The sequence below is a fragment of the Silene latifolia genome, chromosome X (assembly GCF_048544455.1).
Source record: "Silene latifolia isolate original U9 population chromosome X, ASM4854445v1, whole genome shotgun sequence".
NCBI lineage: Eukaryota > Viridiplantae > Streptophyta > Magnoliopsida > Caryophyllales > Caryophyllaceae > Silene > Silene latifolia.
Genome location: NC_133537.1, coordinates 123,315,860 through 123,332,357, shown reverse-complemented (window position 1 = coordinate 123,332,357; position 16,498 = coordinate 123,315,860). Strand labels below are relative to the sequence as shown.

Genomic DNA, 16,498 nt, shown 5'->3' with positions numbered 1-16,498 from the left:
ATTTAGTTGAGAATAGGATTTATTTTGATAGGCCAATGACTGAAAATAACCTTATCAATAGAGGCCTTCGCCTCACACATTTTTCACGCGAGTGTCCACCTTTCTCTTCTCCCTTTGCATTCTAAGACCGCGTTCTTGCGTTTCGGCGCTTACGTGCTTGCTCTACGCGACCACGTAAGACCAGATCATTCTGGGTACCAGTCATGTTGCATAGAACGACCAATTTGACCACTACACAATCTTTAAATCAATCTTTTAAAATCTTTTTTCAACGGCACTTTCATATCTACATAGTTTGAGTCGAGTTACCACTAAAAACCGATTTAGTTAAATCTCGCGACGCTATCATGTAAGTCCGAGGGTGTAAAATCCCACCTTAATCTTGTACTTTATTTTCTGTATTAATTTTATGTAAGAATATATGTCATAAGCATGCTCAAAACTGTTTTCAAAATCACCTTTTTAAAACCTTTTGACGAAAACAGCAGAGATCTGAAGTGGGGAAGAATCGCATCAACTGATGCGCCTCCTGGGAAGGTTGCAGCATCTGCTGCGCCTTTTTCAGAGGTTGCCTTCAGTTGCTGCACTTCTTATTCTTCTTCCTCGGATTTTCGCTTCTTTCGCCTTTTATCTTCTTTCTTCGTTCTTTTCTTCTTATTTCGTCTAGGAATTTCCAAATTAGTTCTTATTACTAATATTATCAAATCTTTTCGACTTAAGTCCCTTCTAGTCAATATTTGCGTGTTTTCGTCATAATTTCAAACCCGGATTTAAGAGACTCGGTTTATCCATATCAAGTCCCTTGAATTCATCCTTCGTACATTGTTTTCAACTTGATTTCAGTTCTAATTCATTAAACTCCGTTTTAATTTTGGTTTTTTTTTAACCATTCGGGTTTTGTATATAAAAATATATCCCGACTTTGCAAGTTGTTTAAACTATATTAACAATTCGGTGTAAATTGTTTTAATCTAATTCATGACGACCTTTTCTACATAAACATGCTAAATCACTTTCAATCGATATGTATATCAATAACCAATGTAAATTAACCAACGAACAATAACTAACCCGCGGGTCTGACATTCACAGTCAGAAACCAACTCAAGAACAGTCGCAACAAGGGATGCGCCTCTTCCAGAGGACGCAATTGTTGTTGCGTCTGTTCTGGGTTGGTTTCTGTCTTTGAACTCTTTCTCGTCTTGACGTAGTGGTGTGGTTATAAACTCATCGTCAAAAGTTACCAACCAAAACAATATTTATAATTTCACAAACTACTCTTAGTAAAGAGGCAAGTAAAGGTCGGATCCCAAGGGACGGGTATTGATGTAGGATTCTCAATCGTAAATGGTTATGTCTTAGGGTGTCACAATTTGGGTTGAGATGAGATTGGTCTAAGCTAATTAAAAAGGTAAAAACAAAGTAATGAAAGCAAGCAAGGCAATTAAAATGAGATGTAAACAATTGATTAAAAGCACTAGGGTGTCATGGGTTCATAGGGGATTCATGGGAGTTGATCATACAAACATGTTCTCAATTGTATAGCAAGCACTTATTGTTGTGATGGGATGGAGTTGGTGTATAAGCTTACAATCCCTAAGAAGGTTTGGGTCCCGGAGCCGAATCGATTAGATTGTACAATACCTACAGGTCAACTTAATCCTTCCTATTCAACTCTATACACGGTCTAATGAGGCTCGAGTTGGTGTATAAGCTTACAAGCCTCATTGAAGAGATAGGTGATGGGTAAAAAATGCAAGGATTCATAGGCTCGCATTTCATCAAATATAACATGTGCATAAGTTGAAATCACAATAAGCAAGCAATTTAATTATGAAAACACATTAGATTAAGCATGAATCATTCCCCATGTTTGTTTCCCCGACTTCCCTATTAACCCTAGCTAAGGAAACTACTCACTCATAGTCAAGTTTAGCATGCTAATAAGGTTGTCTATCAAACTAAAAAAGCTAAACATGATGAATAAATGAAAGTAATTAACAATGATTAAAACAAGGGTAAAAGGAATTATACCTAGGAAGATGATTCCAAATAATAATGCAAAGAATAATAAAAGTACTTGATGATTGATGGAATGTTGTCAATCTCCCAAATAAACCCAAATAATCTTCTAATTACCCAAAATAAATGAAGAACAATAGAGAAATTAAGGAAAGATTAAGATATAATTAATATTGATAAATTGTATTACAACTAAATTAAGACTAATTTAATGAGATTAAGAATGGATTAAGATATTACTAAGAGAGTATTCAGGGATGATTCTAATCTAGGTAGTACAATGGGGTATTTATACTAAATATTAGGTACAAAGATTAGGGTTACTAAGGGCTTAAATGACTATTAAGACCCTAAGAAAAGTTGAGGAAATGCTCCTCTCGAAGGAAATGAGCATATTCTCGTGCTAGTCCTGCCACGATCCGTGCGTCTTTAGCTGTGGCACAGGCTCTCTGACCTTTGCTCCGCTCGGATCGTCTGGAAAACGCTCGGCTCCATGGGTTGCAAGACGCTCATCTTGGCCGAAAGACGCCCGGATGTTGATGATGGGAGACGCCCGGATCATGTCTGATCCGCTCGGATCCCTAGGCAGTCAGCTACTCTTCTTTTGGCTCCTTCACAATCCGCAAGGATCATTTCGGGGATGCAAGGATCCTTTCATCATTACCCATTTCACTTTATTATCTACTTAGGCCTTCTAGTATTGTCTTCTCTTTGATGCTTGTTCATTAGATGTCATCCATTTAGCTCCATTTTGCCTCATGAATGCAACGTTAGCGATCCTCTCCTACCAAGGACACATATCCTCAAAGAATACGCAAAATGGGAAACTAAAGATAAGAAATGACCCAAAAACAATTGAACAATATCAAACAATTTCCATTTACGTTTCAATTTAATTCTAATTAAATCAAAACATCTACAAATTTTATCATATTATCATCTTAACAAAATAAAACAACAATATGAATAAATCAAAATGGAAACAAGAACAACAAAACAAAAAAAACCTCACGGCTAAAAAAAAAAAAATCATTCGGCAAAAAATTTTTTTTTTTTAAAACCAGCCGAAACCTTATTTTTTTTTTTCTTTCAAATTTTTGTTTAAATCATTTATGAAAATCATACAAAAATAATTTTGTGGCCTTGGCTCTGATACCACTTGTAGGAGATATCGGTATACTTCCTTTAAGATTATTAGGATTATAACGAAATTATGATTATGAATACGAGTCATAAATGAAATAGCATAAACAAAATAGAGAGATTAAGAATCAACCTTCGGTCCTAGCAAATATGGCCTAAGAACAATATCGAATTGATATTCGCCTAATCGTTGCACCCAAGATGCTCCGAGAAATGCCTCTCAATTTGCTAGAATGAGATCCCCAAATTCACTAATTAATTTTAGGGTTTTGTGTATTTTTGATGATGAGAGAAAATTAGGTCAAAAGAGTAGTAACAAAATGATCTCCCTTCTACCCTATTATAACCGAAAAAGGGAGAGAAAAAGGGGAGATATTTTTTTCTTCTCTTTTGTTTTGACCGAGTGACTCCTCAAATAAGGAGAGAAAAATCTCCTTATTTTTGGTAGTTATTCTAATGTATATAATGTGTATTAATTTTTATCAATTGTCATATCTATCGACATGTATTAATAAGTCCACTTATAACAAATGCGATCGATTTATCAATACCAGTCTGTCAACATTTATTATGACAATATTGTATAATATATACATTAACTATAAATATCGCATATTTATAATTTGCCAATTAAATATAACTGGTTACATTTAATTACGAATTAACATCTTAATTCGTTTAAGCTAACATTATATACATTTATTAAATATAACATATTATATTCAATTTACGAATTGACATTAATTGTCTCAAATAATATTATTTAATTAGATTAAATAATCGTCTCATCATCACATTGACTAACTGTTTAGTCAAATACATGGACTAACCTTTTAGTCATATAAGGCATCAATGTGATTACATTTCCATAATCACATCTCTCAAACACATCCTTTAGGTGTGACTTTTAGGGACCAGTTGATCACCGCCATCAGTATGATAATAACGTCAAACCTTCTAGCAAGCCAACCGTTATTAAGTAATCGTTAATCAACTGATAAAATACTAAGTATACCCTTGTGAACCTATAAGAGATTTATAAATGTTATCACACTAATTGTGGAGTACACAAGCTCCAACAAAGGGTATACCCTTCTGAGTCTCTACCTTAGTCACCTTCAAAGAGCTTATAAACTCCATGGTAAGGGAGCGGTAAGTCAATTCTTGCATATCGAAGAGTGTTTTCAATTTCATAGACTCGAAAAAGTGCTTGGTCCTTTCAAGCACACCCAACTTAGCTAAGGCATCATGGCATATGAATTTGGTAGGCAAAATGGTCTTTCTAGCAAGAGATACAAATGCTTTTCTATGAGAATCGTTTGTGAAAGTTACCTCCTGATATTCTTGTAATTGTTCAATGACCGGAATAGGAGTAGCTTCCACCATAGGAGTAGCAACTTCTTGAATCTCCACCCTTGCTTGATGCACTACCATAGCCTTTGAGGCTAAAAGAGCTTGTTGCCTTTTTGAAAGATTTGATGTTGTGGGTGCCTTGTTTCCACCTTTAGTCCTTGCCATGTCTTCTCCTTTTCAAGATTGTATCAACAAAACAAAGCTTTGCTTGAATGCTTCTAGTCTCCTCAAGCTTCAATTAATCCCTAATTGATTATGGGGTTTTTGAATTTTGCTTTGAAACCCTAGAAAATCAATTCAATTTTTGAGGATTTTGGTGTTTGAATGGTGTTTTGTTGATGAAGGAGTAGTTTGATTGTGATCTTTAGGAAGTTTGGGTTTGATTTTGGTGAATTTGGGTGATTAATTTGTGTTTTGTTGATAAGGGGATTGAGGGTTTTGAGGGTTTTTGGGTGTGTGTTTGTGTTTTGAAAGAAAGAAATGAATTGGGGATGTGGGGATTTTAATCCCGTGTTATAGCATTCAGCAGCAGAAGACGGGCGAATTGGGTAGGGGACGCTCGGATTTTAAAACAGTCAGCTCTGCTATTTTCCACCCGTGCTGAGACGCGCGGATTCTTCTAGAGACGGGCGGATTTCTGCAGGAGATGAGCGTCTTCACTTGGGGACGCTCGGATTTATAGGTAGTGTGAATTTTCAGTTTTTACTCAGGCCAAGACGCGCAGATTTCTTCTGAGACGAGTGTCTTCTTGACTGGGACGGGCGTCTTCTATGTGATCTGCCCAGATTTTAAAACAGTCCCAAATTTTCAACTTCAGCTCTCCCAATACGAGCGTCTTAGAGCCAGGACGCTCGGATCATGCCCAGGACGATCGGGTTCTCTCCGGGACGCTCGGATCCTTTCCTGCACAGCACCCACGAGTTCAGTTCCACCCGCGGGGATCTTCATTTCCCATATCAATCTTTCTTCATTCCTTTGTTCATCATTGTGGGTGCACTATGAAGGCTCGGATAGCCTAGGCAATTGCTATCCCCACACTAAAGCAAATACTACACATCAAAACACATTAAAATCCCTCCCTCACTTTCTCTCATGATAAAAATCCTGATCAAAGTACGAAATTGCAAATCCAAAATTCACAAAAATGCAATACAAGAAGTAAAATGCAAGTTAAGAGTTAGAATATTTACAAATGGTGGTTTAGGAAGGACTCCACCAAACTCTCACTCTTGAATGCGATGTCAAGGGGGCATAACCAAGGTGTTGTTGATGTTGCTCAACACCTTGTAGAAGTAGTCGAAGGCTTGTTCATTTTCATTATAAAGATTTTCAATAGACCTTTGCACATTGTGTTCTTCATGGTGGTGACCCATGTCAAGGTGATGACAAGGATCGACAAAGCCTTGGTCTAAGGTCATAGCATTGCCAATGTAGGGGTTGACCAATCCTTCAAATTCATCATCCCATAGACTATATACTTCACTAGCTTGCTTCCCTATGGTATCATGAGTTGATGAAAACAACTCCTCTTTCTTGTTGTCATGGCCAATGAGGCCTTCTTCTTCTCTTGTCATGATTAGTGGTGAGCTATTCAAGCTCTCATTGTTGTTGAAATTTCCTTGCTCCCCGGATAGCATCTTGAAGAGTATCTACTTTCTTCTTCCATATGGGTGGTGATTCCTTACCCATAACTTGATCTTTGCATTGAGATGCCAACTTCTTCCTATCACTTTCTTGGCTATAATGATCAATCATGAAACATGGCTCATGTAGTCGGGGAGCTCTCATTGTCTTGTCAAGATTAAAAGTGATTGTTTCATCTCCCACTTCAAGTGTGAGCTCTCCATATTTCACATCGATTACCGCTCCCGCGGTGTGTAAGAAAGGTCTTCCTAAGATGATAGGAATGTTGGAATCCTCCTCTATGTCTACAATGACAAACTCTACCGGGATGAAGAATTTGCCAATTCTTACGGGCACATCCTCCCATACCCCTAAAGGTATCTTTGTTGATCGATCCGCCATTTGAAGAGTAATGTTAGTGCACTTGAGCTCTCCCATTCCTAGCCTCTTGCATACCGAGTATGGCATGACACTCACACTTGCTCCAAGGTCACATAATACTTTGTTGATTGTGGTGTCACCAATGGTGCATGGAATAGAGAAGCTTCCCGGATCTTTGAGTTTTGGAGGTGAACTTCCTTGAAGAATAGCACTACTCACTTTAGTGAATGCAATAGTCTCTAGCTTCTGGATTGATTTCTTCTTGGTAAGAATATCTTTCATATACTTTGCATAGGCCGGAATATGATTGATCAATTCCGTGAATGGGATTGAGACTTCTAAGTTCTTCACAATCTCCATGAACTTCCCAAGTTGTTCATCAAACTTAGGCTTAGCTTGACGACTTGGGAATGGAAGTCTAATCGGGAATTGGCTCTTTCTCCTTAGCCTTCTATTCATTCTTCTTCTTTGAAACTTCATTGGTGGTAGGTTCTTCTTTAGAGTTCTCCACAACTCTTTGCTTGTCACTAGCATCCACAATGTCTTCATTAATTGGCTTCTTCGGCCCTTCATACCTTGTACCACTCCTCAAATGGATGGCACTCACCGACTCGTGTCTTGGGGGATTACTTTGAGGTGGTAATTGCCCCTTTTGTCTTTGAGAGCTAGAAGATGCTAATTGAGACATTTGGGTTTCCAACATTTTGGTGTGGGATAGTATGTTGTTGAAGGTGATGTCTTTGGCTTGGCTATCTTTTTGCATTTGGGTGAAAAATTCTTGTTGGTTCTTTTTCATTTGGAGGACCGCTTTTTGAACATCAAAGCCTTGGTCATTGGATTGATTGTATGAAGGTTGATTTTGATAACCTTGGCTTTGGTTGTAAAAGGGTCTTTGAGCTTGGTTTCTCATTGGAGGTGGGGTGTATGTTGGTTGAGGGTTTTGAACATTTTGGCTTTTGTATGAAAGGTTGGGATGGAATTTGGTATTCTCATTGTAATAGTTGGAATAAGGGGAGTCACTCTTGTATGCTTGGAAAGCATTCACTTGTTCCCCTACATTCACTTTGGTCATGTCCCAAAGTTCCACAACTCTCACATACTCCACTTGGAATTGAGCATGATGCCACCATAGCATTAACATATTGTCTAGGTGATTTGGAAGCTTCATCAAGCTTAGCCATAGCCTTCTCAAACTTTAAATTAATGATGTCAATATGAGCACTTAGTTGAGCACCCAATTGAGTGATGGAATCTACCTCATGTTTTCCTCCTCTAGTAGCCTTTCGACGTCTACTATATTGTGAATTATGAACCGCCATCTCTTCGATTTTGGCCCATGTTTGATTGTCATCAACTTCGGTGAACATCCCATTAGATCCCATATTGAGGATGTTGCGGGAGTCTTCATATAGACCGTTCCAAAATTATTGCAAGGAACCACTCGCTAAGTCCATGGTGTGGACAAGAACGACAAGTGTCCTTAAATCTCTCTCATGCTTCATACAATGATTCCTCATCCCTTTGTTTGAACCCGGTGATTTGGGCTCTCAACATGTTAGTCTTCTCCGGAGGATAGAATTTCTTGTAGAAAGCAAGTGCCAACTTCTTCCATGAATCAATACCAAGAGTAGTCTTGTCTAGACTCTTCAATCCCCTCGAGTCCATGCATTCCCGCACCACCACATGGATTATGTAAGACAGCCCCTTCGGGGCCGCAGTGTAAGTGATCATCGCCCCGGTGGTAGTCGAACCCGGGACCTCTCAACTCCCGCACTTCGCAAGCTTCAAGATTTAACCCGCTACCACCGGACTAACACCACTTGTCTAGACTCTTCAATCATTGCTTTGCAGCACCAATCAAAGAAAAAGGAAATAATACCCATCGGATTTGGTCTTGAGTAACTCCAGTTTGAGAAATCGCATCACAATAGTCACAAAAAGTCTCCATATGTGAGTGAGGGTCACTAGGCATCCCTCCAAATTGACTTCTCTCAACTAGTTGTATGAATGTGGATTTGGCAATGAAATCACCGGTTAAATGTGGTGGTGTAGGAGTACCATTTGGTAGGTTCTCCTCGGTTGGTACGGAATGTGATGAGAATTTAGGCATTGTGGGTTGATTTTGTGGTGGATTTTGTATTGAGTTGTCCTCTCCTTCTCTTGCAAAAAGGTTGGTAAACTCAATGTTATTTGGTTGAATGTCCACAAAATCTCCAATACCTCTCAAAGTACCTCTAGCAACTCTTCTATTGTTGGTTAAGGTTCTTTCAATCTCAAGATCAATAGGTAATGGATTACCTTGTGATCTCTTAGTCATGCAAAATATCAAACAACTCGAAAATAATTAGAACGACCTTGAGGAGATTGACTTCTCCAAGGTAAAGAAAGACACAACTAAAAACAATTAATCAAATCAATTGAACACCGTCCCCGGCAACGGCGCCATTTTTGGTGTGGTTATAAACTCGTTGTCAAAATTTACCAACCAAAACAATATTTATAACTTCACAAACTACTCTTAGTAAAGAGGCAAGTAAAGGTCGGATCTCAAGGGACGGGTATTGATGTAGGATTCTCAATCGTAAATGGTTATGTCTTAGGGTGTCACAATTTGGGTTGAGATGAGATTGGTCTAAGCTAATTAACAAGGTAAAAGTAAAGTAATGAAAGCAACCAAGGCAATTAAAATGAGATGTAAACAATTGATTAAAAGCACTAGGGTGTCATGGGTTCATAGGGTTTTATGGGAGTTGATCATACAAACATGTTCTCAATTATATAGCAAGCACTTATTATTGTGATGGGATCGAGTTGGTGTATAAGCTTACAATCCCTAAGAAGGGTTGGGTCCCGGAGCCGAATCGATTAGATTGTACAACACCTACAAGTCGACTTAATCCTTCCTATTCAACTCTATGCATGGTCTAATGAGGCTCGAGTTGGTGTATAAGCTTACAAGCCTCATTAAAGAGATAGGTGATGGGTAAAAAATGCAAGGATTCATAGGCTCGCATTTAATCAAACATAACATGTGCATAAGTTGAAATCACAACAAACAAGTAATTTAATTATGAAAACACATTAGATTAAGCATGAATCATTTCCTATGTTTGTTTCCCCTACTTCCCCATTAACCCTAGCTAAGGAAACTACTCACTCATGGTTAAGCTTAGCATGCTAATAAGGTTGTCAATCAAACTAACAAAGCTAAACATGATGAATAAATGAAAGTAATTAACAATGATTAAAACAAGGGTAAAAGGAATTATACCTAGGAAGACGATTCCAAATAATAATGCAAAGAATAATAGAAGTACTTGATGATTGATGGAAGGTTGTCAATCTCCCAAATAAACCCAAATAATCTTCTAATTACCCAAAATAAATGAAGAACAATAGAGAAATTAAGGAAAGATTAAGATATAATTAATATTGATAAATTGTATTACAACTAAATTAAGACTAATTTGATGAGATTAAGAATGGATTAAGATATTACTAAGAGAGTATTCAGGGATGAGTCTAATCTAGGTAGTACAATGGGGTATTTATACTAAAGATTAGGTACAAAGATTAGGGTTACTAAGGGCTTAAATGACTATTAAGACCCTAAGAAAAGTTGAGGAAATGCTCCTCTCGAAGGAAATGAGCATATTCTCAGCTAGTCCTGCCACGATCCGTGTGTCTTGAGCTGTGGCACGGGCTCTCTGACCTTTGATCCACTCGGATCGTCTGGAAAACGCTCGGCTCCGTGGGTTGCAAGACGCTCGTCTTGGCCGAAAGACGTCCGGATGTTGATGATGGGAGACGCCCGGATCGTGTCTGATCCGCTCGGATCCTTAGGCAGTCAGCTACTCTTCTTTTGGCTCCTTCACAATCCGCAAGGATCATTTCGGGGATGCAAGGATCCTTTCATCATTGTCCATTTCACTTTATTATCTACTTAGGCCTTCTAGTATTGTCTTCTCTTTGATGCTTGGTCATTAGATGCCATCAATTTAGCTCCATTTTGCCACATGAATGCAAGGTTAGCGATCCTCTCCTACAAAGGACACATATCCTCAAAGAATACGCAAAATGGGAAACTAAAGATAAGAAATGACTCAATTATGTGGTATAAAGCATAGGAACGAGGTTAATTCGGGGACTAAATGTGCTCAAATATGAGTCACATCATGTAGGCTTTCTAATTAGGATTTTAATCGACTATTATTCATATTATCACCCTTTAATTCGACTTTCATATTTTAATTTCTTTTTGTTCTTTTATTTTTTTCTTTTCTTTTAAAATCTTTTTTTGAGCATATTTATGACGTAAATTCAAGTTAATCCATTGTAATTTATATCATGTAATTTATCGTATTTTCATATTTATCTTGTATGTTTTATTTCTCTGGTATATTCATATGTAATTAATCTAACTTCCAACTTCGATCCAATTGAGTGCTAAATTGTTTGTTAACCGACTTAGTTAAATTCACATGCTAGGTTTAATCCATGTTAGTTGCATTGCATGCATACAATTGACAACATATCGAGTATAAATAACTTCCTTGATCATTAGTAGAGGCCGTTATCGAGGGGGGCGGAATTAGGTGTTCAAATAAAGAGCTTCCTAATACGTACCCCCACCCCTTACTCAGATATCTGTGAGCATCCGTGTTCATTGGCATCACGAGAGTCATTGTAGACATAGAATACTAAGGGTAACGAATTTCTTAGTGTCCATGTCACTACTTTGTGTCTTGACATGACGCGAGGATCGGTTCCAATTTTTCATAAAAATTGATGGCGACTCCACAAATGCAAGCTTGTCAAACCTTTCACCGGTTTCAATGTCTTTCAAATCGGTAACGACCAATGACGTGCTTTGGCTCGCGCCGGAGTTCCTTGGGAGAAGTGTTGCCGCCTGAAACACAAAACGCATGGGTGCGCGCGGCGCGGGTGGCTATGTCCACACCGCCGTCCGTCTGGCTTGGCTCGTGACACGTGCGCGGTGTGTGACTGTTGGAGGAGTCTTTTCTCCACTATTATGGTATTCATTACCAGATTCAATACCATTATTTGGTATATCTATGTGACTGCTGGAGGAGCCTTTTCTCCACTATAAAATCCTCATTCTTCCACAGCTTAGACACACAGAAAATTTACACAAACGTCTCTTCTCTTCTTATCTCTTCTATATATAATCTATCTTTGTGAGAACAGTTTGCACTTCCGTCTGTGGAGTGTACCATTGTGCGGAAGGAGGCGTTAACCCTGGAGTCGGTAACCAAGGTACTCAGACGCACCATAGTGGGGGGTCTAACTGACTTAGGGCAGTGTCTTACACGGCGTCTCAATTAAGGTGGTTTTCGGTCAGATAAGTTCATATTTCCTACAAAGGTAACACAGGGAAAAATGGAGTATTTAAAAAATATTGGAATAAGTGCGGGTAAACAGGGAAAAAAAATAAGTGGGTCATGTAATTGTGGATTTAATTGTGGGATGTTATGTGAGGTATGTAATAGCATTTTTTATAAATATGAAATGGGTATAAGGACAACTTGTAATGTTGTAGCCAAATAAGGTATGTTACTTTTGGTGTAGATCGTCCGTTTTAGATAAGTGTTACCTTTGGTGTGGATCGGAAGGAGTATGATGAATCTAAGTTTTACTACTCCATAATAAAATGAGAAAAAAAAAAGAGAATTGTTATCTACCTTCACTTTTACCTTCTTCTCTAATAACCGGTTAAAATATAATAAAATTGGCCTCATCCACTTGTCATCCGACCCCTGCGATATATATTAACTTAATCGATTGTGAGACGATAGAGGGAGAAGGTGGGAAGAAAAAGGTAGATAATAATCTTTTAGTAAAATAAGTCGATGATACGAAAACTTAGTGCGAATGATATTTTGCGAAAAAAGGCCTTAAAAAACAACACTAAAACTTGGGAGAGACGGTCTTTCAATAAGTTATTGAGAGACCAGCCTTCCGTACCCTTTTATTTGTATTTCGTGACTCTTTTGTTGTTGATCGTGACATAGCAATTTCATACCTATTTACATAACAAATTTACCAATTTTATATTTAATCATGATTTGTATATATTTTATTACATTTAGTACCACTTTTTCTTAAAATTGTAAAATAGTCTTTTAATAAATTTATTAATCAGCCGTTTCTCAAAAGAGATACTCAAACAACCAAAGTTGAATAACAAGAAATGACATTATGACATCCTCAAAAACACGAAGTGAAGGAGTAACACCACATGAGAAAGATTGCGGTTACTTAGTCGTGTTTGTGCTAAGTCATACTCCCAATTAAACTGCGTTCTGAAACGCGTCTTATATAAACACGTTAGAATTTGGACCCAGCCAAAACAAACCCACTTAAATTACGAAAACACCCTTACACTTCTCCAACTAAACCCCCTAACCCATGGTTATTTTCGTGACAAAAAATGGTTTAAATATCCAGATGTCCTCATATTATCATCATAGTGTACCTATATATTTTTATTTTATTGATTAAAAAAAGGAAAAATTACAAATAACCACCCCGTATTTGCGTATTTTTACAAATAACCACCATGTATTTGCACTTTTACAAATAACCCCCAAACTTTCATCTAAACTCCCCAATTACCACCGTATATTTGCCCCGACTCTTATTTTTCTTATTTCCCGACTCGTTAAGTAACATTTTACATAAAATACCCATAATACCCTTCCCTCCATTTCTCCCAAACATACCCTTGTCTTTCTAAAAATCATCAGCATACTCTCAAACTTATGAACCATAAATTTCCAAATTGTTATTCCCTAATTAATTCATAGAATCCATCAATCAATCAGGCGACAAAGACGATAATTTGCGGATTATCAACGGAAAACTCCTTGGAATTGGACATATGAAGACTGAAGTATAAACAAAGGGTAGAGTAAACTTTTATGTAGACACTTGGTAAGAACAACAGTAGTCTCCTGCACTTTGTTAATAGATACAAAGTGTTTACCTTTTCATGAATTAAACACAAAATCAACGAAAAATCCTTGGATTTGGGCATATTAGCCGAATCAGCATCAACAATAGATGATGTTTCGAGTGCATTTGCGAATACATCTGTTTTTACAACGGAAGAGCTAAGTTTAGAATCAAATGGAGAGGGAGAAATTGATGATGAGCAGCTTAGATTATTAGGTTTTATCGTTGAATTGTTGGTTAAATCAATTGGATTTTAGCTAATGATTGATGGATCTTTGTGAATTAATTAGGGATTATCAATTTGGGGATTTAGGGTTTATAAGTTTGGGAGTATGCTGATGATTTTTACAAAGACATTGGTATGTTTGGGAGTAATAGAGGGAAGGGTATTATGGGCATTTTACGTAAAATGTTATTTAACGAGTCGGGAAATAAGAAAAACAAGTGTCGGGGCAAATATACGGTGGTGATTGGGGAGTTTAGATGAAAGTTTGGGGGTTATTTGTAAAAATGCAAATACATGGTGGTTATTTGTAAAAATGCGCAAATACGAAGTGGTTATTTGTAATTTTTCCTTAAAAAAAACATCGAGAAACGGCTATATCTCCAATCTCCCTAAAAAGCCTTAATAAAGTGGGCATTAAAAACATACAAGTACTTCACATTCCCCTTAAATTCTCTTCATTTCATAAAAACTTTTAGTTAAGTTATTATCCTCATATAGTTTAGCTGGGGGAACTTTAATCGCCTGCCTCTAATCTCTCCCACATTGGCTTCGATTCTCGAAATTAATTTGTGAGTTTTCTTATTATTAAATATGTCCACCAAATTAGTGGCTCCAAAAGATTTAGGTGACAAAATGTTGTTGATGGCTGAACAAGGTGGTCATTATTGTTCTAAAAAAACCGATAATCTCTGCAAGGATTGCTGTTGTCAGGTAATTCCCTCTTTTTTTTTTTTTTTTTTTTTTTTATATATATATTTCTGATCTGGGTTTTTTGTTTAATACAATTGTTGATTGATAATTTTCTGTTGGCTTCTCGGTTAAAAAGTCTACAATTGACCCGTCTTTAAGTTTAAGACGGATATGCCTGTCTTAAATAAGAATTTGTGAAAAGTGTAATGCAACTAATTATTTTTTGGATTTGCTTAATTTTGGGTTTTTATATGAAACTCATCTGTTAATTCCGGCTGCTAATCTAGGATTCAAGTTGTGAAACTATGTGGTATAGTGTCAATGTTGTTTAACTAAACTAATGGGTTATTGCATCTTCCTTTTGTCTAGCAGTCGAGCAAATGGAGGTTTTCGAGATTATGTTGTGTTTTGAGAGGGTTGGATTTGAAGACTTGCTTATTCTTCTTCTTGATTGTCCCATTGTGCACTTTGGGTGTCTATTTACATGGCCAGAAGATCACTTATTTTCTCCGACCTTTGTGGGAAAAGCCACCTACACCTTTCCATACAATCCCACATTATTATAGTGAAAATGTGACAATGGAGAATCTCTGTAAGCTCCATGGATGGAAAGTACGCGACTATCCAAGGCGTGTTTTTGATGCTGTTCTTTTCAGCAATGAGGTCGACATACTTACTTTAAGATGGCAGGAATTGTACCCTTACATCACACAGTTTGTCGTGCTTGAATCTAATTCCACGTTTTCCGGGTTGCCTAAGCCTCTGGTCTTTGCTGCCAATCGTGACAAGTTTAAGTTTATTGAGCCTCGTTTGACTTATGGGACTATTGGGGGACGGTTCAGAAAGGGTGAGAATCCATTTGTTGAGGAAGCGTATCAGCGTGTTGCTCTAGATCAGCTTCTAAGAATTGCGGGTATTTCAGATGATGATCTACTGATAATGTCGGATGTTGATGAGATTCCGAGCAGGCACACTATCAATCTGTTGAGGTGGTGTGATGATAGTCCTGATGTTCTTCATCTTCAACTTAAAAACTACATATACTCCTTTGAATTTCTCGTGGACAATAACAGTTGGAGAGCTTCAATCCACAAATATCAGACAGGGAAGACAAGGTACGCCCATTACAGGCAAACTGATAATCTCCTAGCTGACGCCGGGTGGCACTGTAGCTTTTGTTTCCGCCGCATCAGCGAGTTTATATTCAAGATGAAAGCTTATAGTCACAATGATAGAGTAAGATTCTCTCACTTCTTGAACCCTAAAAGAATTCAGCGAGTAATCTGCAATGGGGATGACTTATTTGATATGCTACCAGAGGAATACACATTCAAGGACATAATCGGGAAGATGGGTCCCGTCCCACATTCCTACTCTGCTGTTCATCTGCCATCCTTCCTTTTGGATAAGGCTGACGAGTACAAATTTTTGTTGCCCGGAAACTGTGTGAGAGAAAGTGAATGACATTTCAGGTAGGCAGCGGTTATACCCAGCTGAGATTTGTTGACCTCCGCAAAAAGTCAAAGTGGTGTTCAGAGCGCCATTTCTCCGCAATATGCATTTTCAGAATCGTGTATATATATATCTTATCCCATGAGGTCAATTTTGCTTGAGAACTGGTACATATTCTCCTCCAATCCCCCGAGAAGGAGCTGCATGACTAATCAATCACATCTACTTATTTAAGTTGAGAATACTTTGAAGGGTTGCTGGTTGCGGTTTTGGACTAATACTGTCCTTATATTCTTTTCTCCTCCTCGTCTTTGCCAAATTGTTTTGTGGAATGCTTAGTTCGTCATGATTAATTCAATTCATTGAATCTTTTTGTCTGCTGTATTTTTGAGTTTCATAAATGTATGCTTTTAAGATACAACCACTTCTGACTTATTTCTGAGTTGATAAACAACCAAAGACACAGACTGATGTTATTATCTTGCAATTATAGGAGGGATTTGGTAAACAATAGGTTGGACTTGCTATTGTTGCTTGCCTCACTTATGGAAACTCTTTTGGAATCGCTGTAATTTTAGAACTCGATACTCACTTTGGAGTGTATGCATTCAGGTGCATATAGAATTTGTCCAG

At 37.6% G+C, this 16,498-nt stretch overlaps 1 protein-coding gene and 1 non-coding gene across 3 annotated transcripts; both read left to right on the top strand.

The window, feature by feature from the left end:
* The first annotated feature begins 7,969 nt into the window (after positions 1–7,969).
* On the top strand, positions 7,970–8,076 carry LOC141625425 (small nucleolar RNA R71). The gene has a single exon (XR_012535206.1). It is a non-coding gene; the product is annotated as a small nucleolar RNA R71 (small nucleolar RNA).
* A 6,007-nt stretch (positions 8,077–14,083) lies between these two features.
* Positions 14,084–16,249, top strand: LOC141623575 (uncharacterized). 2 transcript variants are annotated; one of them, XM_074439670.1, is made up of 2 exons: positions 14,084–14,434; positions 14,786–16,249. In XM_074439670.1, exons 1-2 carry the CDS (start codon positions 14,315–14,317, stop codon positions 15,875–15,877), a joined length of 1,212 nt encoding a protein of 403 aa, XP_074295771.1. In that variant the 5' UTR covers positions 14,084–14,314; the 3' UTR covers positions 15,878–16,249. The 2 variants fall into 2 exon arrangements, with proteins under 2 accessions (XP_074295771.1, XP_074295770.1); XM_074439669.1 differs by having other exon boundaries at positions 14,146–14,434; positions 14,783–16,249.
* The last annotated feature ends 249 nt before the right edge of the window (positions 16,250–16,498 follow it).

Excerpts from the sequence above, each read along its gene's own strand:
- LOC141623575 (XM_074439669.1), top strand. The coding sequence starts at position 14,315 with ATGTCCACCAAATTAGTGGCTCCAAAAGATTTAGGTGACAAAATGTTG. Across the intron at positions 14,435-14,782 it reads GCAAGGATTGCTGTTGTCAG|CAGTCGAGCAAATGGAGGTT; the intron begins GTAATTCCCTCT and ends CCTTTTGTCTAG.